The sequence below is a fragment of the Pristiophorus japonicus genome, chromosome 10, assembly GCF_044704955.1.
Source record: "Pristiophorus japonicus isolate sPriJap1 chromosome 10, sPriJap1.hap1, whole genome shotgun sequence".
NCBI classification, from domain to species: domain Eukaryota; kingdom Metazoa; phylum Chordata; class Chondrichthyes; family Pristiophoridae; genus Pristiophorus; species Pristiophorus japonicus.
In genome coordinates this window covers 140147257-140172880 of record NC_091986.1, presented here as the reverse complement: position 1 = coordinate 140172880, position 25624 = coordinate 140147257, and the positions used below count along the sequence as shown (strand labels likewise).

General features: G+C 42.6%; 2 protein-coding genes across 7 annotated transcripts in view; one reads left to right on the top strand and one right to left on the bottom strand.

The window, feature by feature from the left end:
• Positions 1–25624, bottom strand: part of LOC139275109 (LIM and senescent cell antigen-like-containing domain protein 1) — a 207668-nt gene that overhangs the window by 17344 nt on the left and 164700 nt on the right. For all 6 annotated transcript variants that reach the window (XM_070892124.1, XM_070892122.1, XM_070892123.1 and 3 more), the window contains exons 4-6: positions 21554–21674; positions 4871–5020; positions 1487–1637 (exon numbers count right to left, since the gene is read on the bottom strand). In XM_070892124.1, the coding sequence (XP_070748225.1) occupies positions 1487–1637; positions 4871–5020; positions 21554–21674 (422 nt within the window). The remainder of the gene's footprint in view (positions 1–1486; positions 1638–4870; positions 5021–21553; positions 21675–25624) is intronic.
• Positions 5602–8221, top strand: LOC139275334 (uracil nucleotide/cysteinyl leukotriene receptor-like). Its single transcript, XM_070892645.1, has 3 exons — positions 5602–5619; positions 6392–6468; positions 7123–8221. The coding sequence occupies exons 1-3, from the start codon at positions 5602–5604 to the stop codon at positions 8219–8221; spliced, it is 1194 nt and encodes a 397-aa protein (XP_070748746.1).

The window sequence follows — 25624 nt, the reverse complement described above, 5'->3', positions numbered from 1 at the left end:
CAGCTAGGCAGAGTCTCTTTGGGCTTAAGAGGGCATGCCTGGGAGTAGAGTTTGGAACCAAATCCAGACTGTGTGGCAGACACCAGAACCAGGGCTAGCCAGCTTGCCTCATGACTGATTCCCGGGATGGCGGGACTGACCTATCAAGAAAGACTGGATCAACTGGGCTTGTATTCACTGGAGTTGAGAAGAATGAGAGGGGACCTCATAGAAACGTTTAAAATTCTGATGGGTTTAGACAGGTTAGATGCAGGAAGAATGTTCCCAATGTTGGGGAAGTCCAGAACCAGGGGTCACAGTCTGAGGATAAGGGGTAAGCCATTTAGGACCGAGATGAGGAGAAACTTCTTCACCCAGAGAGTGGTGAACCTGTGGAATTCTCTACCACAGAAAGTTGTTGAGGCCAATTCACTAAATATATTCAAAAGGGAGTTAGATGAAGTCCTTACTACTAGGGGGATCAAGGGGTATGGCGAGAAAGCAGGAAGGGGATACTGAAGTTTCATGTTCAGCCATGAACTCATTGAATGGCGGTGCAGGCTAGAAGGGCTGAATGGCCTGCTCCTGCACCTGTTTTCTATGTTTCTATGAATGGAACTTGGCATGGTATACTTGTTGCTGGAGTTAGATTCTTCCCACTTGACTTCAGATGACCCTTCCGGCAAAAACCCAATGGATGCAGTGGTCCGTAATGGACAGCACACTGGAAAGCTCAACAGTTTTCTGCTCTGGTAGGCTTTGATGATGTGACTGGTCAAATTCCATCACTATTCACACAAACACTTAGGGTCACAAAGCCTAGACTGGACTTATGTAAGCGGATGTGTCCCAACAATGAAATTATGTGCACATTGAGTGATCCAAAACCCTACTGATGATTGCACATTTTTCAGTAACTTGGGAGACAGGTTTCCACATTTGTTGGACACCCAGCAGTCGAACATAAAAATTTGGAAGTGTTGGTTAAGTAGTCACAGTTTGGGTTCTCCTTGTGCTCAAAGGGTATTTCCCACCACTTTGTATTTAGTTTCAGAATCAATCCAGGTGTGGCATTTATGTTGGAAAAATACTACTGAAATTGACTATTCAATTTCTCACATAATCATATTGTCTCTGCCCAACTATTGCTAAGGGCATGTTTGTGTTATGAATTCCGATTTATTGGTAATGGAGAGATGCAGGCCAAAGTCAGCTCATTCAACAGCTGCAGAGATTGACCTTAACCCCCTCCCCTCTGGGTTGGATTCAAATCCAGCTGTCAGCTGAAAATTATTTTTTTTGGTTTTCATACAATGCAGAAAATACAAAGGCTTTCTGCAATTTAACTACTCAGATAAAGTGACAAGCTAGAATACTGGGAAAGAAGTGCTACAAATGTTTAGTAGCAAATTTATTTTAAAAACACACATATAATCCTTACATTTACATTCACTATTGTACTTTGAGGAACAATAAAATATATAGTTAACAAAGTATATTAGTTTACCTCCACGTGCCACTGCTTGCCCATTGCATTAACTACACGTCCTTCGATTGGTCGTCGGCAAGCACCACAAATAGGAACACCCATTTTATCATGGCAAGGCAAGCAATATAATTCTCCTTTCAGCTCACGTGCTTCAGCAGTCAACTCTTTCCTGGTTAGAATTAAATATCAGAAAACATACAAAATGACTATCTGTGCGTATATCCTCCAACATAACTAATGAGAAGAAAATTTGTTTCACTTCTCCCCATATTTCAAGTTTCTACATTAAATTTCACAGCAAGAAAGTGCTCAATGTTTTTGCTCAGCATATCAGTGGGTGAAATGTAAAATACAAATAAAGATTTCAGGACTTTGAGATATAAGTCCATTTTTGTGCATTTTTAAAAAACACAATTGGTGATGTGGAGAAGGGGGTGAGGGTCTTTTTTTTAAGCCAGTGACATATAGCCACTATATCTGCAATTTAAAAGAAAACTGGAGCTGCTCTTTTGTTAGAAGATAATCTGCATTCATAATTATTACTTTAAAATGGACCATTAGTTATTTGTTGTCTGCATGCAGAAGCTTAAAACTATCAAGTGTTTTTTTTTACATTATATAATTTATTAACTTACAAGTATACAAAGTATTTTTTAGTAAGTGTGACAATTGTTAAACTTTTCCAGGTAACTTCTCAATTTTTTTCTGTATTGAACTTTGCTACAAATTGGACAATTGTGTTACTAACTAACCAGATAGAATTTGCTGCTTCTTCCCAACCACCTTCCTGACATTTGGAACATATCCAGAGTAGCCACTAAATCTCAGGATGTCCATGTACCACACAATGCACAGAATGAAAGAAAACAAGGAGAGAGCATGACAGAATCTTGGCGTGCTTGTAGAAATTAACCCTTCAGGAGCACACTAACATTTTGGAAAATGACGAGAGTACAATACGTGTAGAAAACATTCCTGGATCCCTATATTTAACGTACTATATAGCCTAATCTCTAAACTTTTGGAAAATTTAAAGAAACGACATTGGGCCTGAAATTCAAATATTTTGGGGTGCAAAAGCAATATAGTTATGGCACAGGGAACAGGGATTTGGGGCATAAACCCAATGCGCCAGGATTATAGCCATTCTAAAATACATGCTAAATTCCAGTGGAAGTGGGTGCTGGCAGAAGATTTGCACACTCTCTCCACACACCGCCCCCCCTCCCCCACCCCCACCCCATCCTCCACAAAGCCCTGCGTGAATGCAAACAAGATAATGAGGGCAAATGCTGCTGTCTCAGAAATGCTGCCATTTACATAGGAGTTGTGCTCAATTGAAGTTAAGTCTGTATGATGTAAGTTACATGTATGACTTGTCAAACCATCAAATGGCTGAGTTCACAGGCTTTGAATGTCTACAAACCTTATCTGAAACATCAAGTTTAACTGAAGCGATTATTAAAATCCTTTTCTTAGCTGTGCTCCTAAGAAAGTATTCTGCAAACTTGCCATTCAGCAGTTTCAGGCAGGGAAAATGTTTGCTTTCCACCCTTCTATCACGGATCCCTTAACCATGAGATTGGCTGTGGTCAGTCCCATAATTTTGCTTACGATGGAAGTAGTACAGGTTCAGGAGGAAGAGGAAATAACAGAGGTACACAGGATAAAGCTACGCCAAAGGAGATGACGACCAACTAGGAGGTAACCTTTCACCAGAGTATACAAACCATGCTGTTCCCTTGATGTTTCAGACGATGTCTGTTTGAGGACACAGCAGTTCACTAAGAAGGAATAGAATGAACTCTGTGTCCTGTTGCAAACTGACCTCCAAACATCCTCTCAAACACAAAGAACAGATTTCTATGTTTGAAAATGCACATTTTGAAACAAGACTGGGTCTTTCAGTATTCAGATTTGAGCTTTGCTCGATCTTGTTAGAACAACTGTATTTCAGCACTCATATTACACCATATTTAACTAGAAGCAGTTGTTGCTAGTCCAGTGGATTATAATGATGCTTCTGGTTTCCAAATACAAATTTTTCCTTTTAATTAAGTTATACAGTATTTTTAGGATAAGCTTTGTTTTTTGTTAAAAAATTACTTCTGGACAGAAAACAAATGCACATTGATTGCAGATCTTTCATTTGTTTTTTTTAAAAATGAAAGTTGTGTTGAAACGCAAGCAGTACCGAGATGTGTAAAATAGCAATTATTGTAATTTTAGTGCAAGTACACATCAGTAAATTTAGTTGTCAGTAAAGAAAGAGCAAGCAGGGAAATACTGGGTCAATTTTCCTTCTTTTGGCCTCCCCTAAACTATGTCAAAACATTTTGTAACCACAGATCTGGTAATTGGGTCCTGAAATTGAAAGCTATCTGATCACCGCACAAAAAATGTCATCTTTACAAGATAAAACATTGTGTAATATAGGTTTCGAATTTTGGATTAGAAGAAAAACATTATAATTGCATTGAAGAAATCATAGGGATTTTAAGTAATTCAGTCTTCACACATCCCTCTCTTCCTCTCTCCTCGCCCCATGCTAGTGTACAGTTCTGAGGGCACTAAATTCTCCTGGTATATCATACAAGTGCCATTATGTTTAAGTGAACATTGAATATTGGCAAGCAGATTTATGCTTCCGACAAGTACAAAATTGATTCTCATGTAGCTTTTAACGAAAATCATAAATAATGCAGTAATTCAGTAATCATGTTTTGTCTTCCCATCATTGACCCCTGCTGTACCAATACAGTATATGCAATGCATTCAGATAATGATATCAGCTAAATTTGATGAACTCACAGTTTTCAAAAGTTTCTGAGATATATGAATAACTACACAGAATCAGCTGGGTTAGCAGCAAGAGTGCCACAATTAGCCCCAGGACCTCAGGCAAGGTAGGAGTATATTAGTCTCAATTTCGTGATAGGGATACCTGTAGGCAACAAATGGGCAAAGATCACCAGCAGTGATGCTCACTCCATGGTCAAATAGCCTGGTTAGGCTAACACAAGAATGGCTATTTAGAGAAGATATCAGAACTGTTTTGCATTAATGGGGGGGGGGGGGGGGGAAAACAGAGAAAGGGGAAAAAGGAGTGAATCGGGAGAGAAAAAGGAGAGAAAAAAATTGAGGGAAAAAGAAAAGCAGTGAGAAAGGTGAAGAGGAAGAAAGAGAAAAATTGAGAGAGACATGGACCAAGATGGATGGAGAGGAAGACAAATATTTATTGCTGGATTAGTAAATATAAACATTATATTTAATTTTTTTAAATTCCAAATCCTACCGGTTAGCACTTACACTTAAGACAAGTACCTGTGATTTGGAACTCCTCTACTCATATTCAGCACATGTCCTAAATGAATGTAAATTAGTAACTAGAATATTCCTTACCCACAGTTTGCACAGTTGAAATGATCAGGATGGTAGGGGTCATTCTTGAATATAAGAGGTTGTTCATCAATGATGGCATGACATTTCTGACAGATATATTTTCCCAGACCCCTGGCCTTTTCACGGTTATGGCAAGGACGGCAGAGATGCCTTGAAGTAGAAAGTTAAAAGGAATTATTTATGCAACAAAACATTTTTTCTTCAATCTTGATGCACAACTTTTAAAATAGAATAAAATTGTGAGGCTGTCTTAAAAATGCGCATACTATGAACCCCTAAAGTCTCCATGATTTAATGAGGGGCAGAAGCATACAGATCACTAAGAACCCAATTCAATATCCAGCCTGTGCTGGGTTAGTTAATCACCACCAAGGCTGCAGTTAAAGCATTACACTTGGCCTGGATTATGGAGGGGAAAATTGGCCACTGTTCTTTCTCCTGACTGTTATCCAGTGTCCAAGAGACTTCCATCACAATTGAATAGCTTGTTTGATATTTACTGCAGCATGGAGTCCACAGGGAAGAGGAAATAATTTGTAAGCAAAAAATAACTTACGATTTGAATGCATTCATCATAAACATGAATCAAACTCAGTTAAATGAACAATACGAAATCAGAAAAATCAGAGGGTGGTTTCAACTGAACAGAGAAGAACGAGTAACTACTGGAATTTGAACTTGTACATTACACAATTTTTAAAGAGTGTGAGCAACTACCCTGTACACACAAGATGCAACAAGAAGCACAGGTAAGATCAAGTTCCATGTTTGTCCCAAGATCAAGTCAGATGATGATAACATGCAATGAACATCAGATATATGAAAAGTGATATCAAACATATAACTAGCTTTATAGAAACTGATCATTTTAATTAAAAATTCCAACAAAAAAAACCTCAAAACTTTGCTAGTTCATAGGAAAATTAAAAGATAAATTGTGTGAGGCTTTCCTGATGCAGAATCTTACTGATGGAAAACCATGCAAATAAAGCAGAGATCAGTGAGCCCAACTTGTGGTACTCAGATTTTATGGAGACATGAATCAGGTGTGCTGACTTCCATGTCCAATTCTCTGATCTATGCACCTGTTGAAAGAGGACCCAGGCCTGGAGCAGAGTCTCACAAAATTAACCCCGTACTTTAACACTTCAGTCATGCCTGATAGTCTAAGATACAGGTTAGGGCATAAATCTTAATGAACTCAGAATAGTTTACTCAAGTTACACCTACCACATACACGTGTTTATTCCAGGATTTTTTTTTCAAGAAAAACTTAGTTTTTAGTCTTTTTGCTCTCAAATTTTAGTTTTGGGAAACATTTTAGTTAATGTTTAGTTTTTGCTTTCTGTACTTCATTTTAATATTTTCAGGAATTTTTCCCTGTAATAACTGTTGTTTCACTTCTCACAATTCACAAAACCAGAAGAAATGTTGAGAAATAACAATCAGGATTTGATTTGTCAGGAATTTTAAATGTTAATCTTGATAAATGTATAGTATTTTTATTAATATCTATTTTAGTCTACAGAAATACTAGTTTATTCCAAAGTTTTGTTTGGTAGTGTGGAAAAAAGAAAAGAAAGGAAATATATTGTAAAGTATAGGCTCTCAAGTTGCTAAATGCTCTAAAGGATATAGTCTACAGTTAGGAAAAGGAAGTTTCTATTTGTGACTTGTGACGGAGATGCTATTTTCTAACGGGAAGACACTACATGGAATGGTGTTTCCAGAGGAAGTGCTTCCTGCATAATCAACTCTGTTGTTGTAAAGCAGCTTTTAAAAGGTTGTATTGGAGCTCCTTATTAATATAGACAGAATACATTGTTAGTACAACAACTCACAGCTGCTGCACAAAGGAACAGAGTTACTTTCACAAAAAAGGACAGGAATTGTGCACTACTGGAATGATCGCTTTTCATAAAGCTGCAGACTGCACCGCAGCACGCTATACCCCAGCACACTGTAAGTACTATATGCTGCGGACATCCTTTAGGTCTAAGTTTGCCTGTTGTCAATTATGTAAAAAGTAAACTTTGTTCTTCAGTGATCAATAATTATTTTATGTAATGTAATTACAGATTTTCAACAGCTCCTCATAAAAATGTGTGAATCTATAATTGTTTAATCTGTATTTGGTTCTTTTGATTTCTTCTCCCATGTCTTGCAGCATTTGATAATTAGGTGTAAAGAATTATAGGAAAAGTTATTTTTCAGTATTAAAAATGAAAATGCACAAGTTTTACAATTTGCAGGTGTAAGAATAACCTTGTTATTAATTGCAGTCTAAAACAATTAGAAAAAATCATGGCACACGATTCTCTGCACTGGAAGAACACAACTACAGCAACCACAAAGTTACAGCTGGTAATGGAACCCAATTTCAACCTGACTGCTGCATCAGTAGAACGACTGATTTATGTTGTTATCTACAGCACCGTGTTTACAGCTGGGCTAATTGAGAATAGTATCTCTGTGTGGGTCTTCTGCAGTCGCATGAAAACCAAGACTATAGCCAGCATCTATATGTTAAATCTTGCAGTTGCTGATCTCTGCCTCATTCTGACTTTGCCGTTACGTATTACCTACCATATACTTCAAAGCCACTGGCCATTTGGGGAGATAGCCTGCCGAATCACTGGCTTTCTCTTTCACCTCGACTTGTACAGCAGTGTCTACTTTCTTACCTGCATCAGTATTGATCGTTACCTGGCAATAGTGCATCCAGTTAGATCTCTCAACTTCCGAAAAGTTCGCTATGCTAAAATAATCAGTGCAACTGTGTGGGTAACTGCTATACTAGGAACCTTTCAGCTTGCTGTGACCACTCAGACTGTACAGGCACGAGAGAACACTACCGTGTGCCTGCAATTGTACAGGGAGAAGCCATCACTTTATGCTTCAGGTGCTCTGGTAGTTGGATTTCTTTTTCCATTTCTAGTCATTATCTGTTGTTACCTATGCATAATCAGACACCTTCAGTCATACAGGCGACTTGACCACAAGCACAAAGCTTCCAGGATGATTTTCACAGTATTAACTGTCTTTCTGATTTGCTTCTTACCATATCATGTTGCCCGTTTACTGTACATTATTATGGCGAATCAGCAATTGGAGTCTACACCCACAATTCAGAGCCTTGCCATCATCAACCGTGCATTCTTTTGTCTGGCTAGCATTAACTGCTGCTTAGATCCAGTGGTTTACTTCTTTGTAGGGGAGAATTTTAAGGAGTGTCTTTGCAGACAGAAAGTGTGGAAGACTACAACTGAACATAATGGCCAAAAAACTCACCCCAGTGTTATAACTACTAGAATAGATGGTGTAGAAGGTATGGTATTTGAGCAAGAATGAAGAAACCAAAGTTAGCTTTATAAATATGAAGGTGTTTTTAGGAATTGCTTCTCTTTTGTGGTCCCACCTAAAAACATATTGATCTGTATTAAAGCAGATTATTGTTTAAAAAAAACTACAAAAAAACAAAATTGCTTAACAGAGTATCTATGTGATCATTTAAAATTGCTGTAAGCCACTAGTAATCTTTCTTTAGACCCCTCCCTGTCCTATTTCCCAACCAAAAGGTCAGACAAATAAACTTGCTCCTCAACCTTGCTCACTGTGGAGACAATACTTAATATCTTTGTGGCTTTCAGTGATGTCGTGGTCAACATTCTGAACCTGCATCCTACATTTAGTACCTGTAGCACAGTAAATATGAGCCAACTCACAAAATGTCTTTTAAAAAGTGATTAGAAAATTTGGTTCCTAATGAATCTTAGGATAATACCAAGAGACAACTTTGGTCTCGTTTATATCCTTATTTATTTTCACTGAATTATGAAGAATGCTCTTGTACTGCTAAAATTAAAACAAAGTTTTCTGAAATTCACATTTTGTTCTCTTACATTTGGTGATCAACTTGGTGATAATTTGTTCGTACATTACATATTTTTTATGGAGTTTTGAGATTTTGAGTTGAATAATGGAATGAGCCGGAGTTAACAACAGAATAGAACCATAAATGGCTTGACAAAAAGAGCTAGACTACTGACAAAAAGCAAATGGAAAAAGAACTTTAGGTCATAGAAACCGAAATGTAAACTGAAGACATATGACATGGATAATCTGGTATTATACCAAGTCAATCTTGAACTCGCAAACAAATCTGAAAAATATAAAAAATTGTATTGCTCCAAATTTCTTGGTGCACTGCCTATTGTGATACTGAACAGACCGTCCCAGATTCATTTTGCATTCTGTAGCATTGGGTATATAAATTGGGGTGCTACAATTCGCCTCGGTGTAGAAGAATTGACATTCATTGTTCCTGCTCCTGATCACTATCCAGTAACTCCTTGTGGACATATAAATGTTGGACACCAAACAAGTACAGGACTGGGTTCAGCTACACTGTCAAACAGCCTGCCAACACTCATCAAATAGGCTCACTCACAAATATTGCCATCTGGGTGAGGAACTGGAGGGCTGCCAGCGCTAACCAGCAGAAGTGAATGTCTTCACGAAAATTGGGGAAGAGAAGAAAGCAAAATGCATTTGATTGTCCTTTAAAAAAATGTTACTGGTTACTTTGATGGAAGGTTTTGGGATACATTTAATATACTCTTATAATCAGACATATAATAATTAATATTTGAACAAAAAAATTAATTTATAAAGGAAATATTCTTGGTAAACAGAATGTGGATAATGCTCATTTCAGAGATAAGAATGAGAACACAGAATGTTGTGGCACAAATTAAAATGTGATGACTTAAAAAATCATGGACACAAAAATGAAATAATGTAGGTTCTACATAGAAAATGGTAACACTTTTAAACTACTAAACATCCCTCTCACCCCCTACCAATATTATTCTCCTCACTTCAACTGGATCAGTCATTCCTCTGTTGCTGATGACAAGGCAATGCAGGAGGTAGTGCAGGACTAAATCTGATAACCCTCATCCCCAGAGTGATCGATTAATCTGAACTAAAATTATTTTAGAACTCAAAATATCATTTAAAATCTGTGTTTTCTCAGTCACATGTACTAGTTCGTGCAGACAAACTCTTAGAATCCGAAAGCATTTAGAAATGCATGGGTTAAATCAAGCACAGATTTTTTTTTAAAGGCAAGTCATCTTTGACAAATGCAAGTCTTTCCTCTCACAAAAATATCAACTGGACATATAAAGGGAATGCAGTAGATATAGTGTATATGGATTTTTCAGAAGGCATTCAATATGGTGTCTCACAAAAAGGTGGTTAAAAAAAATTCATCCCTATGGTAGAAGAGGAAATATAGCAGCAGGGATAGAAAGATGATTGGCAAACAATAAACAAAAAATTAGGGTATATGGGTCTTGTTTGGACTGGAACTGGTGTACCCCAGGGTACAGGGCTGGGTCGACTTTTATTCTCAAAGATGAACAGGACTTTGGTATAGAAAACACCATTTAAAAAATATTTATTCCTGGGATGTGGGCACTGCATTTATTGCCTACGCCTAGTTGGTGGCGGGCCTCCTTGAACAGCTGCAGTACTTGCAATGATGATGCTACCACAGTATTAGGTAAGGGATTCCAGGATTTTGTCCCGACATAATGAATGAACAATAATATTTGTCCAAGTCATAGATGGTGTGTGACTTGAAGGGCAACTTGGGAGGTGCTGGTGTTCCCACAAAATTGCTGCTTTAGGCTTTCTTGCTGGTACAGGTCTCACATAGAAACATAGAACATAGAAAATAGGTGCAGGAGTAGGCCATTCGGCCCTTCTAGCCTGCACCGCCATTCAATGAGTTCATGGCTAAACATGCAACTTCAGTACCCCATTCCTGCTTTCTCACCATACCCCTTGATTCCCCTAGTAGTAAGGACTTCATCCAACTCCTTTTTGAATATATTTAGTGAATTGGCCTCAACAACTTTCTGTGGTAGAGAATTCCACAGGTTCACCACTCTCTGGGTGAAGAAATTCCTCCTCATCTCGGTCCTAAATGGCTTCCCCCTTATCCTTAGACTGTGTCCCCTGGTTCTGGACTTCCCCAACATTGGGAACATTCTTCCTGCATCTAACCTGTCTAACCCCGTCAGAATTTTAAACGTTTCTATGAGGTCCCATCTCATTCTTCTGAACTCCAGTGAATACAAGCCCAGTTGATCCAGTCTTTCTCGATAGGTCAGTCCCGCCATCCCGGGAATCAGTCTGGTGAACCTTCGCTCCACTCCCTCAATAGCAAGAATGTCCTTCCTCAGGTTAGGAGACCAAAACTGTACACAATACTCCAGGTGTGGCCTCACCAAGGCCCTGTACAATTGTAGCAACACCTCCCTGCCCCTGTACTCAAATCCCCTCGCTATGAAGGCCAACATGCCATTTGCTTTCCTAACCGCCTGCTGTACCTGCATGCCAACCTTCAATGACTGATGTACCATGACACTCAGGTCTCTTTGCACCTCCCCTTTTCCTAATCTGTCACCATTCAGATAATAGTCTGTCTCTCTGTTTTTACCACCAAAGTGGATAACCTCACATTTATCCACATTATACTTCATCTGCCATGCATTTGCCCACTCACCTAACCTATCCAAGTCGCTCTGCAGCCTCATAGCATCCTCCTCGCAGCTCACACTGCCACCCAACTTAGTGTCATCCGCAAATTTGGAGATACTACATTTAATCCCCTCGTCTAAATCATTAATGTACAGTGTAAACAGCTGGGGCCCCAGCACAGAACCTTGCGGTACCCCACTAGTCACTGCCTGCCATTCTGAAAAGTCCCCATTTACTCCTACTCTTTGCTTCCTGTCTGACAACCAGTTCTCAATCCATGTCAGCACACTACCCCCAATCCCATGTGCTTTAACTTTGCACATTAATCTCTTGTGTGGGACCTTGTCGAAAGCCTTCTGAAAGTCCAAATATACCACATCAACTGGTTCTCCCTTGTCCACTCTACTGGAAACATCCTCAAAAAATTCCAGAAGATTTGTCAAGCATGATTTCCCTTTCACAAATCCATGCTGACTTGGACCTATCATATTACCTCTTTCCAAATGCACTGCTATGACATCCTTAATAATTGATTCCATCATTTTACCCACTACCGATGTCAGGCTGACCGGTCTATAATTCCCTGTTTTCTCTCTCCCTCCTTTTTTAAAAAGTGGGGTTACATTGGCTACCCTCCACTCCATAGGAACTGATCCAGAGTCAATGGAATGTTGGAAAATGACTGTCAATGCATCCGCTATTTCCAAGGCCACCTCCTTAAGTACTCTGGGATGCAGTCCATCAGGCCCTGGGGATTTATCGGCCTTCAATCCCATCAATTTCCCCAACACAATTTCCCGACTAATAAGGATTTCCCTCAGTTCCTCCTCCTTACTAGACCCTCCGACCCCTTTTATATCCGGAAGGTTGTTTGTGTCCTCCTCAGTGAATACCGAACCAAAGTACTTGTTCAATTGATCCGCCATTTCTTTGTTCCCCGTTATGACTTCCCCTGATTCTGACTGCAGGGGACCTACGTTTGTCTTTACTAACCTTTTTCTCTTTACATATCTATAGAAATTTTTGCAATCCGTCTTAGTGTTCCCTGCAAGCTTCTTCTCGTACTCCATTTTCCCTGCCCTAATCAAACCCTTTGTTCTCCTCTGCTGAGTTCTAAATTTCTCCCAGTCCCCGGGTTCGCTGCTATTTCTGGCCAATTTGTATGCCACTTCCTTGGCTTTAATGCTATCCCTGATTTCCCTTGATAGCCACGGTTGAGCCACCTTCCCTTTTTTATTTTTACGCCAGACAGGAATGTACAATTGTTGTAGTTCATCCATGCGGTCTCTAAATGTCTGCCATTGCCCATCCACAGTCAACCCCTTAAGTATCATTCGCCAATCTATCCTAGCTAATTCACGCCTCATACCTTCAAAGTTACCCTTCTTTAAGTTCTGGACCATGGTCTCTGAATTAACTGTTTCATTCTCCATCCTAATGCAGAATTCCACCATATTATGGTCACTCTTCCCCAAGGGGCCTCGCACAACAAGATTGCTAATTAATCCTCTCTCATTACACAACACCCAGTCTAAGATGGCCTCCCCCCTAGTTGGTTCCTCGACATATTGGTCTAAAAAACCATCCCTTATGCACTCCAGGAAATCCTCCTCCACCGTATTGCTTCCAGTTTGGCTAGCCCAATCTATGTGCATATTAAAGTCACCCATTATAACTGCTGCACCTTTATTGCACGCACTCCTAATTTCATGTTTGATGCCCTCCCCAACATCACTACTACTGTTTGGAGGTCTGTACACAACTCCCACTAACGTTTTTTGCCCTTTGGTATTCTGCAGCTCTACCCATATAGATTCCACATCATCCAAGCTAATGTCCTTCTGAACTATTGCCTTAATTTGCTCCTTAACCAGCAATGCTACCCCACCTCCTTTTCCTTTTATTCTATCTTTCCTGAATGTTGAATACCCCTGGATGTTGAGTTCCCAGCCCTGATCATCCTGGAGCCACGTCTCCGTAATCCCAATCACATCATATTTGTTAACATCTATTTGCACAGTTAATTCATCCACCTTATTGCGGATACTCCTTGCATTAAGACACAAAGCCTTCAGGCTTGTTTTTTTAACACCCTTTGTCCTTTTAGAATTTTGCTGTAGTGGCCCTTTTTGTTCTTTGCCTTGGGTTTCTCTGCCCTCCACTTTTCCTCATCTCCTTTCTGTCTTTTGCTTTTGCCTCCTTTTTGTTTCCCTCTGTCTCCCTGCATTGGTTCCCATCCCCCTGCCATATTAGTTTAAATCCTCCCCAACAGCACTAGCAAACACTCCCTCACGGAGGGGGATGCAGTCAAAGTAACCTTGGTGAGTTGCTGCAGTCATCCAGCCACATTATGGATATGGAGTCCAGTGGCAGGGGCATGGATCAAACAAAATATCCTGTAGGCTGTCAAGCTTCTTGAGTTTTATTGTGGCTGCATCCATCCAGGGGAGTATTACATCACATTCCTGCCAACTGCCTAATAGACGGTGGAGTGGCTTTGAACGGTCAGGAGGAGAGCAACTCATTGCAGAGAAACAAGTAGCTGCCTGCTCTTGTAGCAAAGGAGTAGATATGGCTGATCCAGTTCAGTTTCTGGTCAAGTGATCCCCAAGATGTTGATGGTGGGAGCATCAGCAATAGAGGTACAGTTGAAGGTCAAGGGAAGATGGTGTGTTTTTTTTTCCAAGAATGCTTTATGATTCATGTATCAAACTATTGAAGCACCCTTTTGCTTAGGTTTGCATTACAACAACAACTTGCATTTATATAGTGCCTTTAACGTAGTAAAACATCCCAAGGTGCTTCACAGGACTGTTACAAGATTAAAAAATTGACACCAAGCCACATAAGAAATTAAGGCAGACGACCAAAAGCTTGGTCAAAGAGGAAGGTTTTAAGAAGCATCTTAAAAGAGGAAAGAGAGGTAGAGGCACGGAGAGGTTTAGAGAGGGAGTTCCAGAGCTTAGGGCCTAGGCAACAGAAGGCACAGTCACCAATGGTTGAGCGATTTAAACGAGGGCAGAATTTGAGAAGTGCGGATATCTTGGGGAGAGGGGGTTATGGGACTGAAGGAGATTACAGAGATTTTGGAGAGGCAAGGCCATGGAGGGATTTGAAAACAAGGATAAGAATTGTGAAATCGAGGCGTTGCTTAACCGGGTGCCAATGTCGGTCATCGAGTAAGGGGTGATGAGTGAACGGAACTTGGTGAGAGTTAGGACACGGGCTGCCATATTATATCAATATTGGAGAAAGAGCCTAAGAATCTTGTCTCTATTCTGAAATAGCACATGCCGCAGTAAGAGGCAAGTTACACAGTTACTGTACTATAAACAAAGCTTGTAGCACAGAACAAAAAGCTGAATAGATTATAAGTTGGGTAAACACCTAAAAATGCAAGATCTGCACTTTTCTATGTTATGGGCAGATGTAGCTCAAGGTAGCAGAATAGAAGAAGAATGGGACATATTTCTTCTATTGGTCAGATTAACATCTTATGGGCAGACGGATACCTACAGCCAAGCAGGCAGTCTAGGGAGGAAGAACTTCAGGTCTGGAAAACTAGGTTGTATTATACCAGGTTGTATTATTTGCATGTCATTTTGTGAGTTAATATAACACTGAAAAACAGTTATATAAAATCTAATACTATTATCGGTCAATGTAATAAAGCTTGTTATTAGAAAAAACACTCGTGCATAGAATCATAAGTGGAGTTATTGTCGTCGGACTAACAACCCTTTGTTGTGACGGTAACCATCAGATATCGGCTAACAGATTTCATTTGTTTGAGCACTCATACAAAAGCAAAATACTGCGGATGCTGGAAACTGAAATAAAAACAGAAAATGCTGGAAATCTCAGGCAGCATCTGTGGAGAGAAAACAAAGTTAGCGTTTCAGGTTGATGAGCCTTTGTCAGAACTGGTGAATGTTCAAAAAGAACAGATTCTTAAGGAGCACTGAAAGGGGGAGCGGAGGAAAGAACAAAAGGGAAGGTCTGTGATAGGGTGGAAGACAGGAGAGAGTAGAGACAAAGGGGATGATGGGTCGACTTGAGATGGCAATGATCGAGGTTAGAAAAAGGTTTGTCTCGATAGGGTGTGAATGGCGGTATAATTACCAGCTGCCATGGGAGACAGAGAGAAAAAAATTACATAAGATCGGGGGAGTGGGGGGAGGTTTTAAAAAAAAAAGAGGAAAGTGAGCCAAATATGGGCAGAGATTATGGTCTGAAATTTTTGAACTCGATGTCGAGTCCAGAAGGCTGTAAAGTGCCTAAACGAAAGATGAGGTGCTATTCCTCGAGCTTCATTGGAACAGTGTAGGAGGCCGAGGACGGAGATGTCGGAGTGGAGTGGGAAATTAAAGTGACAGGCACACTTGTCAGAACACCTTCGTTCAGTTCGTATGCGTGACCCCAAGCTTTCGGTCGCCTGTCACTTTAATTCCCCACTGAGGAACAGCACCTCATCTTTCATTTAGGCACTTTACAGCCTTCTGGATTCGACATCGATTTCAACAATTTCAGACCATAACCTCTGCCTTTGGCTCCCTTTCTTCCTTTTTTTTGAAACCCCCCCCCCCCACCCGATCTTATGTAATTTTTTTCTCTGTCTCCCATGGTAGCTGGTCATTATTCTGCCATTCACACCCTATCTCGACTAACCTTTTTCTAACTTCTATCATTACCATCTCAAGTCGGCCCATCATCCCTTTTGTCTCTCTACTCTCTCCTGTCTTCCATCCTATCACAGACCTTCCCTTTTTTTCTTTCCTCCCCTCCCCCTTTCAGTGCTCCTTAAGAATCTGCTCTTTTCAAATGTTCGCCAGTTCTGACGAAGGGTCATCGACCTGAAACGTCAACTCTTTTTCTCTCCACAGATGCTGTCTGACCCGCTGAGATTTCCAGCATTTTCTGATTTTATTTCATTTGTTTGAGGTAGTCATTGCCCAGAACTTATGTGGTGCAAATGTTACCTGTCACTTGACAGTCCATGCCTGGATTTGTACAGATCCTTGCTGGAGGCTGAGATGAAGGACTTGTTGCAGCTGCAGCCATCCAGGCGAGTTTTCGGAGGAATTAATGGAATCCATCATTGTGGAATCATCAGCGAACACCCCCACCCCCGACCTTACAAGGAAGGGAAGGTCATTTATGAAGCAGCAGAATATGTTTGGGTCGAGGATGCTTCCGAGGAACTCCTGTAGTAATGTCCTGGGGCTGTGATAATTGGTCTCTGACAACCACAACCATCTTCCTTTGTGTCATGTATGACTCCAGTGACTGGATGGTATTCCCATTTATCTCAGTTTTGCTAGGACTTCTTGGTGCCATACTCTGTTTCATTCATGCCATACAAGTGCCAGGCAATGACCATCTCCAACACGCAAGAGTCTAACTACCTCCCCACTCAACGGCATTACCATTGCCGAATCCCCCACCAACATCCTAGGGGTCACTATTGACCAGAAACTTAACTGGACCAGCCACAATAATATTGTGGCAACAAAAGCAGGTCAGAGGCTGGGTATTCTGCGGCAAGGGTCTCACCTCCCGACTCCCCAAAGCCTTTCCACCATCTACAAGGCACAAGTCGGGGGTGTGATGGAATATTCTCCACTTGCCTGGATGAGTGCAGCTGCAACAACAATCAAGAAGTTTGACACCATCCAGGACAAAGCAGCCCGCTTGATTTGCACCCCATCCACCACCTTCACTCCCTCCACCACCAGCATACCATGACTGCAGTGTGTACCATCTAGAAAATGCACTGCAGCAATTCGTAATGACTTCTTCGGCAGCACCTCCCAAACCCCACCCTCTACTGAGAAGGACAAGGGCAGCAGGCGCAAGGGAGCACCATCATCTGCAAGATCCCCTCCAAGTTACACATTATCCTGACTTGGAAGTATATTGCCATTCCTTCATCGTCGCAGGTCTGGAACTCCCTCCCGAACAGCACTGTGGGCATACTTTCACCACAAGGACTGCAGCGGTTCAAGAAGGCAGCTCATCGCCACCTTCTCAAGGGCAATCAAGGATGGGCAATAAATGCTGGCCTTGCCAGCAACGCCCATGTCCTGGAACGAATAAAATAAATTGCTGCCTTGCTGTGGGGGCAGCTTCCCTCACCATTCCTCTACCATTCAGCTCTTGCATCCAAGTCTGGATCAAGACTGTAACGGTGTCTAGATCAGAGTGGTTCTAGCAGAATCTGAACTGAGCGGGTTAAAGAAAGACTTGGATTTATATAGCACCTTTCACAACCTCAGGACGACACAAGGCGCTTTACAGCCAATGAAATATGTTTTGAAGTTTAGTCACTGTTATCATCATCATAGGCAGTCCCTCAGAATCAAGGAAGACTTGCTTCCACTCTTAACATGAGTTCTTAGGTGGCTGTAAGTCCAATACGAGAGCCACAGTCTCTGTCACAGGTGGGACAGATAGTCGTTGAGGGAAGGGGTGGGTGGGACTGGTTTGCCACATGCTCTTTCCGCTGCCTGCGCTTGATTTCTGCACGCTCTCGGCGACGAGACTCGAGGAGCTCAGCGCCCTCCCTGATGCACTTCCTCCACTTAGGGCGGTATTTGGCCAAGGACTCTCAGGTGTCAGTGGGGATGTTGCACTTTAACAGGGAGGCTTTGAGGGTGTCCTTGTAATGATTCCGCTGCCCACCTTTGCCTCGTTTGCCGTGAAGGCGTTCCGAATAGAGCGCTTGCTTTGGGAGTCACTGTTAGAAGGTGGGAAACACGGCAGCCACTATGTACACAGCATGGCTCCACAACCAGCAATACGATAATGACCAGATAATCTATTTTAATGATGTTGGTTGAGGGATAAATATTGGCAGGATACAAGGGAGAACACCCCTGCTTTTCTTTGCATAGTTTCATGGGATCTTTTGCATCCACCCGAGAAGGCAGATGGGCCCTCGATTTAAAATCTCATCCGAAGGATGGCACCTCCGACAGTGCAGCACTGGAGTGTCAGCCCAGATTTTGTGTTCAATTCTCTGGAGTGGGACTTGTAGATAAGGGAGTGACTACGGATGTTATTTATGTGTACCTCCAGAAGACATTTGACAAGATTCTACATAAGAGACTTAACAAAAATTAGAATGCATAGAATTTGAGGCAACCTGTTGGCTTGGATAGGGAATTGGTTAGAGATAAGAGACAGAGAGTAGGGACAATGGGTATGTACTCAAGTGTGACTAGTGGTGTCCCCCAAGGAATTGTACTGGGCCACAGCTTTTCACTATATTCATAAATGACTTGGATGAAGGAATAGAGAGCTGTATATCTAAGTTTGCTGACAACACTAAGTTAGGTGGCACAGTAAACAGCGTAGATGGGAGCAGAAAGTTGCAAAGGGACATTGATAGATTGTGTGAGTGGGCAAATATGTGGCAGATGGAGTTCAATGTGGGAAAGTGTGAGATCAATAACTTTGGACCCAAGAAAGATAGATCAGAGTGCTTTCTAAATGGCATGAATCTGGAAACTGTGGATGAGCAGAGAGATACAAGAACAGAAATGACAGAAAGCTAGTGTATAGGTACAAATAATAATTAAAAAGGCAAATACAATGTTGGCCTTTATCTCAGGAGGACTGAAATACAAAGGGGTAGAAGTTATGTTACAGCTGTATAAATACCACTTGACGGGCTAAATACTGCAGAATCTCTGGAGGAGTATAGAAAGTCCAAATTAAAAAGGATATTAGGACAGCAAACAGCATGAAAAACTCTTGGCAAGTAAAATCAAGGAAAACCTAAAGGTGTTTTATAAATATATTAAGAGCAAAAGGATAACTAAAGAAAGGGTAGGGCCTATTAGAGACCATGAGGGTAATCTGTGTGTGGAGGTGGAAGATGTGGGTATGGTTCTTAATGAATACTTTGCGTCCGTTTTTACAAAAGAAAGGGGCGATGCAGACACTACTATCGAGGAGGAGAAGTATGAAATATTAGATGAAATTAAACAGTGAGAGAGGTGGTATTAAGGGGTTTAGCAGCTTTGAAAATGGGTAAGTCCCCAGGCCCGGATGAAATGTATCCCAGGCTGTTAAGCAAAGCAAAAGAGGAAACAGCAGAGGCTTTGACCATCATTTTTTAATCCTCTCTGGCTTCAGGACTGGAGGACTGCTAATGTGGTACCTTTGTTTAAGAAGGGAGAAAGGGATAGACCGAGTAATTACAGGCCAGTCAGCTTAACCTCAGTGGTGGGAAAATTATTGGAAAAAATCCTGAAGGAAAGGATAAATCTTCACTTAGAAAGACACAGATTAATCAAGGACAGTCAGCACGGATTTGTTAAGGGAAGGGCGTGTCTGATTAACTTGATTGAATTTTTCAAGGAGGTAACCAGGAGGGTTGATGAAGGCAAAGCGTATGATGTAGTGTATATGGATTTTAGCAAAGCTTTTGATAAGGTCCCACATAAGAACATAAGAAATAGGAGCAGGAGCAGGCCATAAGGCCCCTCGAGCCTGCTCCGCCATTCAATAAGATCATGGCTGATCTGATCATGGCAGACCGGTCACAAAAGTAAAAGCCCATGGGATCCAGGGCAAAGTGGCAAGTTGAATCTAAAATTGGCTCAGAGGCAGAAAGCAAAGGGTAATGGTTGATGGGTGTTTTTGAGACTTGTCGAATGGTCTAGACTTGAATATAGGGGGGTATGATTAAGAAGTTTGCAGATGATACTAAAATCGGCTGTGTGGTTGATAATGAAGAAGAAAGCTACGGACTGCAGAAAGATATCAATGAACTGGTCAGATGGGCAGAACAGTGGCAAATGGAATTTAATCCAGAGAAGTGTGAGATAATGCATTTGGGGAGGGATAACAAGGAAAGGGAATACACATTTAAAGGTAGGATACTGGGAAGTGTAGAGGAACAAAGGGACCTTTGAATGCATGTCCACAGATCCCTGAAAGTAGCAGGCCAGGTAGATAAGATGGTTAAAAAGCCATACGGAATGCTTGCCTTTATTAGCCGAGGCATAGAATACAAGAGCAGGGGGGTTGTTTGAACTGTATAAAACACTGGTTAGGCCACAGCTGGAGTACTGCGTGCAGTTCTGGCCACCGCATTACAGGAAGGACGTGATTACACTGGAGAAGGTACAGAGGAGATTTACGAGGATGTTGCCAGGAGTGGAGAATCTAAGCTATGAGGACAGATTAGATAGGCTGGATTTATTTTCATTGGAACAAAGGAGGCTGAGAGGAGAACTCAATGAGGTGTATAAAATTATGAGGGGCCTAGATATAGTGGATAGAAAGGGCCTATTTCCCTTAGCAGCGAGGTCAACAACCAGGGGGCATAAATTTAAAGTAATTGGTAGAAGGTTTAGAGGGGATTTGAGGGGAAATTTCTTCACGCAGAGGATTGTGGGGGGTCTGGAACTCACTGCCTGAAAGGGTGGTAGAGGCAGAAACACTCACCACATTCAAAAAGTATTTGGATGTGCACCTGAAGTATTGTAACCTGCAGGGTTACAGACCTAGAGCTGGAAAGTGGGATTAGGCTGTAAACTTCTATGACACTATGAGCTGCACAGAGCTCTGGTTAGAATACTCTGACAATGAAGTACTCCCTCAGCACTATACTGAAGTGTCAGCCTAGATTATGTGTTCCAACTCTCTGGTGTGGGATATGAACCTATAACTCAGAGGTGAGTGTGCTACCACTGAGCTAAGGCAGATAACTTTAAACCAGGGAAAAATACAGATCAGGTGGTAAGCATGAAACAATAAGATTCATTTTAGATTGTTCCAGCGAAGGGCAGACACAGATGGGAGAAATGACCTTATTGTGTGTTGTAAAATTCTATAGTGCTATCACAACTGTCATATATGTGTACTCTGTGCTGGTACCACTAGAGGGTGCAACTGTGGGAGACCCAGGCAGGAGCTGTATAAAAGGTTGGTCACCACGCGGTGAAGTACTCTGCAGACAATAAAGAGACTAAGGTCACAGCAGTTCAAGCACAGCACTAGGCCTCGTGGAGTTATTCTACAGATAAGTAGAGAAAGATTAACAACCAGATGCAAGTCAAAGTTATACACAGCAGAGACTCTAAGTAAACATACATTTCTGTATTCATAAAAGGTACCAACCTGCCAGCATTCTTCACAAATCCAATATCTGCAAGAATCTGTTGGCAGAGGTCACAGCGGAAACATTCTGGGTGCCAGCTATTGTTCATAGCTTTAATCACTCGGCCAATGATGAACTCACCTGCAACGAAAGACAAAACTATTTTCTTAGAAATGTACTCTGACAACATGCTCCCTCCCTCTAACCTTAATTGTTGGTTGTAACTTCATAGACTATATTAAGGTGTTGGTGACTGAACTGGCTGAATCTTGAAGGACATAAAAATCAATCAGGTTCTGGAAATCTAGGACATTAGTACGATCCGATTTGCTGGATAGCCAATATTGTAAAAGGAGGGCTCGAAATTTCCCGTGGCAACCACTTTCTGTGGTACTGCAAACTTTATTACAGTTCTGATGAAAGATCATCAACCTGAAAGGCTAACGGTTTCTCTCCCCACAGGTGCTGCCTGATCTGAGTATTTCCAGCATTTTCTGTTTTTATTGCAGATTTCCGCAGCATTTTGCTTTTGTGTCAAACTTTATTACAATCATTGAATAGTTTCAAAGGGTTAGAAGATTCCAGGTGTAGTTGCCCATTTCCAACACAAGTGCTTCCTGCCCTTTGTAAATCACCACCTCGAGAAAGTAGAGCAATGAAGAAGAAAAATGCATCATAAAATTGACAGGACACAAAGCAATGGTGCCAGGAATTCCAATTATTCCACTTATGATTCTATGCACGAGTGGTTTTTCTAATAGCAAGCTGAACATGAGAAAGAACAGATTAAAATTGACTGTGTGCAATTTTTGAGAATGCACAAGAACAGCTGGTGTGGTAACTGGGCAAGTTAACATCAGCACATCAAGGTTATGGCTGAGACAAAATTCTAGGGCTCGGGAGGGCGTTGTAGAAGCAAATGGACGGCTGGGGGCCTGAATACGAGGCAGAACTAGGATCATTTTTGGCGATCAGAAATTCTCTTACTTTAGTGGTTCACAAATGGGTATATTATAATGTATTGTAAATTAAGCAAAAATCATATTGGGGGGGGGGGAAGAGGAGGGGGTTGGGGAGTTGGGAGGAGGAAGGATGAGGGGGGGGGTGCGGATAAGAGGGGAAAGAGGAGAATGAGGAAGGGTGAGGTGTCCAAGAGGGTCATTTTGATATTAATCATAGTTGAACAACCGTGGCGCTGCACATGGGGGAGTCCAGACCAAATGCAGTATTCATGTCAAACAAGGTTAGTGGGCAAGAGATAATTGGACTCAGATGGGGAAGGGAGAAAATTTAAAAAGGGGAAGATAAGAATAAGACAACGGCGGAGTGACAGAGAAAATGTGCGAGCGAAAGCCAAAGAGAGCGAGGGGGGGAGGGGGAGGGGGAGCAGGAGAGGAAGAGCGAGGAGCAGGGGGGGGACGCGAGGGGGGAGCGGGAGGGGCAGGGATGCGAGAAGGGGAGCGGGAAGGGACGCGAGAGGGGGAGCAGGAGGAGACGCAAGAGGGGGAGCGAGCGGGAGGGGGCGAGAGGGGGAGCGAGCGGGAGGGGGCGAGAGGGGGAGCGGGAGCAGGAGGGGGCGAGAGGGGGAGCGGGAGGGGGCAAGAGGGGGAGCGGGAGCGGGAGGGGGCGAGCGAGCGAGAGGGGGCGAGAGGGAGCAGGAGGGGGCGAGAGGGGGAGCGGGAGCAGGAGGGGGCGAGAGGGGGAGGGGGCGAGAGGGGGAGGGGGCGAGAGGGGGAGCGGGAGGGGGCGAGAGGGGGAGCGGGAGCGGGAGGGGGCGAGGGGGGAGCGGAAGGGGGCGAGGGGGGAGCGGGAGGGGGTGAGAGGGGGAGCGGGAGCGGAAGGGGGCGCGGGAGCGGGAGGGGGGCGAGAGGGGGAGCAGGAGGACGAGCGGGGGCGAGAGAGGGAAGAGAGGGAGCGGGGGCGAGAGAGGGAACGGGGGCGAGAGAGGGAGCCGGGACGAGAGAGGGAGCCGGTGGGAGAGAGGGAGCCGGTGGGAGAGAGGGAGCCGGGGCGAGGGGCGAGAGAGGGAGCCGGGACGAGAGAGGGAGGGACCAAAGAGTCAAAGAACAAACAAGAAATGGAGTGGCAAGAAAGAGGGAAGGAGGGAGGACAATGGCAGGGAGGGAGGACAATGGCAGGGCAGGAGGAATGGAGGATGTTTGGTTGATTAATATGGGTGGGGGGCTGGAGATTGGTTTTCCAGGGCCTATTATGATGCTTTGTGCTGGGTGGGTAAGGGATAATTTCGCTGCTCAGCTGTGGGAGTGGCAGAGAGGGAGGGGGACTAAGTTGGAGCAATGTTTATGAGCAGAGGTTGCAAAACTGCTAGTCAGACAGGGAAAGATGAAGACCAGAAGGCTACTCAGCAGTGGGAGTCCATCAGATGCTATGGACCAGGCGGTTGCGTTATCGGGCAGGTATGCAAACAAGCTCATCCTAGTGAGCAAGCAAACATGCAAACCAGCCAGCAGGCGGGGTAGATTAGGTTTTTTGTGGGTGTTTGCTGGAATGCAGAAATATCAGTCACAGGGATGGAGTGGTGGAAAGTATAGGACAGCTTTAAGGATGCAATATATTTCTTCTAAATAAAACATTTACTTTTAAAACTATAGCCTGACTTGTACCAAGTCCCGCTCAACCATCTCCCGTGCTTGTTGACCTACACTGGCTCCCAGTTAAGAAATGCCTCGATTTAAAAATTTTCACCCTTGTTTTCAAATCCCTCCATGACCATGCCCCACCCTATCTCTGTAACCTCCTCCAGCTCTATAATCTCATGGAATCTCTGTGCTCCACCAATTCTGGCCTCTTGAGGATCCCCAATTTTAAGTGCTCCACTATTGGTTGCCGTGCCTTCAGCTGTCTAGGCCCTAAATTTTGGAATTCCCTCTCTAAACCCCTCCGCCTCTCTATACTCCTTTAAGACTGCTTACAACCTACCTCTTTGACCAAGTTTGTGGTCATCTGCCTTAACATCTCCTTGTATGGCTCGGTGTCTTTTTATGTTTTGATAACGCTCCTGTGAAGCCCTTGGAATGTTTTATTATATTAAGGGCGCTATTATAAATGGAAGTTGCTGCTGTTTAATGACTTATACCAATGTGGCTGCTGGTTAACAGTGGTTTAGAAACATAGAAAATAGGTGCAGGAGTAGGCCCATTTGGCCCTTCGAGCCTGCACCGCCATTCAATGAGTTCATGGCTGAACATGCAACTTCAGTACCCCATTCCTGCTTTCTCGCCATACCCCTTGATTCCCCCTAGTAGTAAGGACTACATCTAACTCCTTTTTGAATATATTTAGTGAATTGGCCTCAACAACTTTCTGTGGGAGAGAATTCCACAGGTTCACCACTCTCTGGGTGAAGAAGTTTCTCCTCATCTCGGTCCTAAATGGCTTACCCCTTATCCTTAGACTGTGTCCCCTGGTTCTGGACGTCCCCAACATTGGGAACATTCTTCCTGCATCTAACCTGTCTAAACCCGTCAGAATTTTAAACGTTTCTATGAGGTCCCCTCTCATTCTTCTGAACTCCAGTGAATACAAGCCCAGTCGATCCAGTCTTTCTTGATATGTCAGTCCCGTCATCCCGGGAATCAGTCCGGTGAACCTTCGCTGCACTCGCTCAATAGCAAGAGTGTCCTTCCTCAAGTTAGGAGACCAAAACTGTACACAATACTCCAGGTGTGGCCTCACCAAGGCCCTGTACAACTGTAGTAACACCTCTCTGCCCCTGTACTCAAATCCCCTTGCTATGAAGGCCAACATGCCATTTGCTTTCTTAACATAGACTGCCCCACAGTGACACTTGGTGGCCAGAGCAGAATCCATTTACATTCGGGTGCATTTTATATTAAGCTCTATCATTAAAAACATAAAACTAAAAAGCTGCAAATATAGCCGACAGGCAATATCTGTAGAATATTAACAAATCTATAAGGCTATAACTGTTGTCATATAAAATAGTCTTGGATAGATCTAATCTTCTGATGGATACATTTATGTTTATTCTTCTCTGTAAAATTCTCATCCTCATTTTCAAATCCCTCACCCCTCCCTATTACTGTAACCTCCTCCAGCCCTCTAAGCTC

Bases quoted from the DNA above. Each gene is read 5' to 3' on its own strand.
- LOC139275334 (XM_070892645.1), top strand. The intron at 6,469-7,122 runs GTATAGGCTCTC...TACAATTTGCAG, and splicing joins GAAAGGAAATATATTGTAAA to GTGTAAGAATAACCTTGTTA.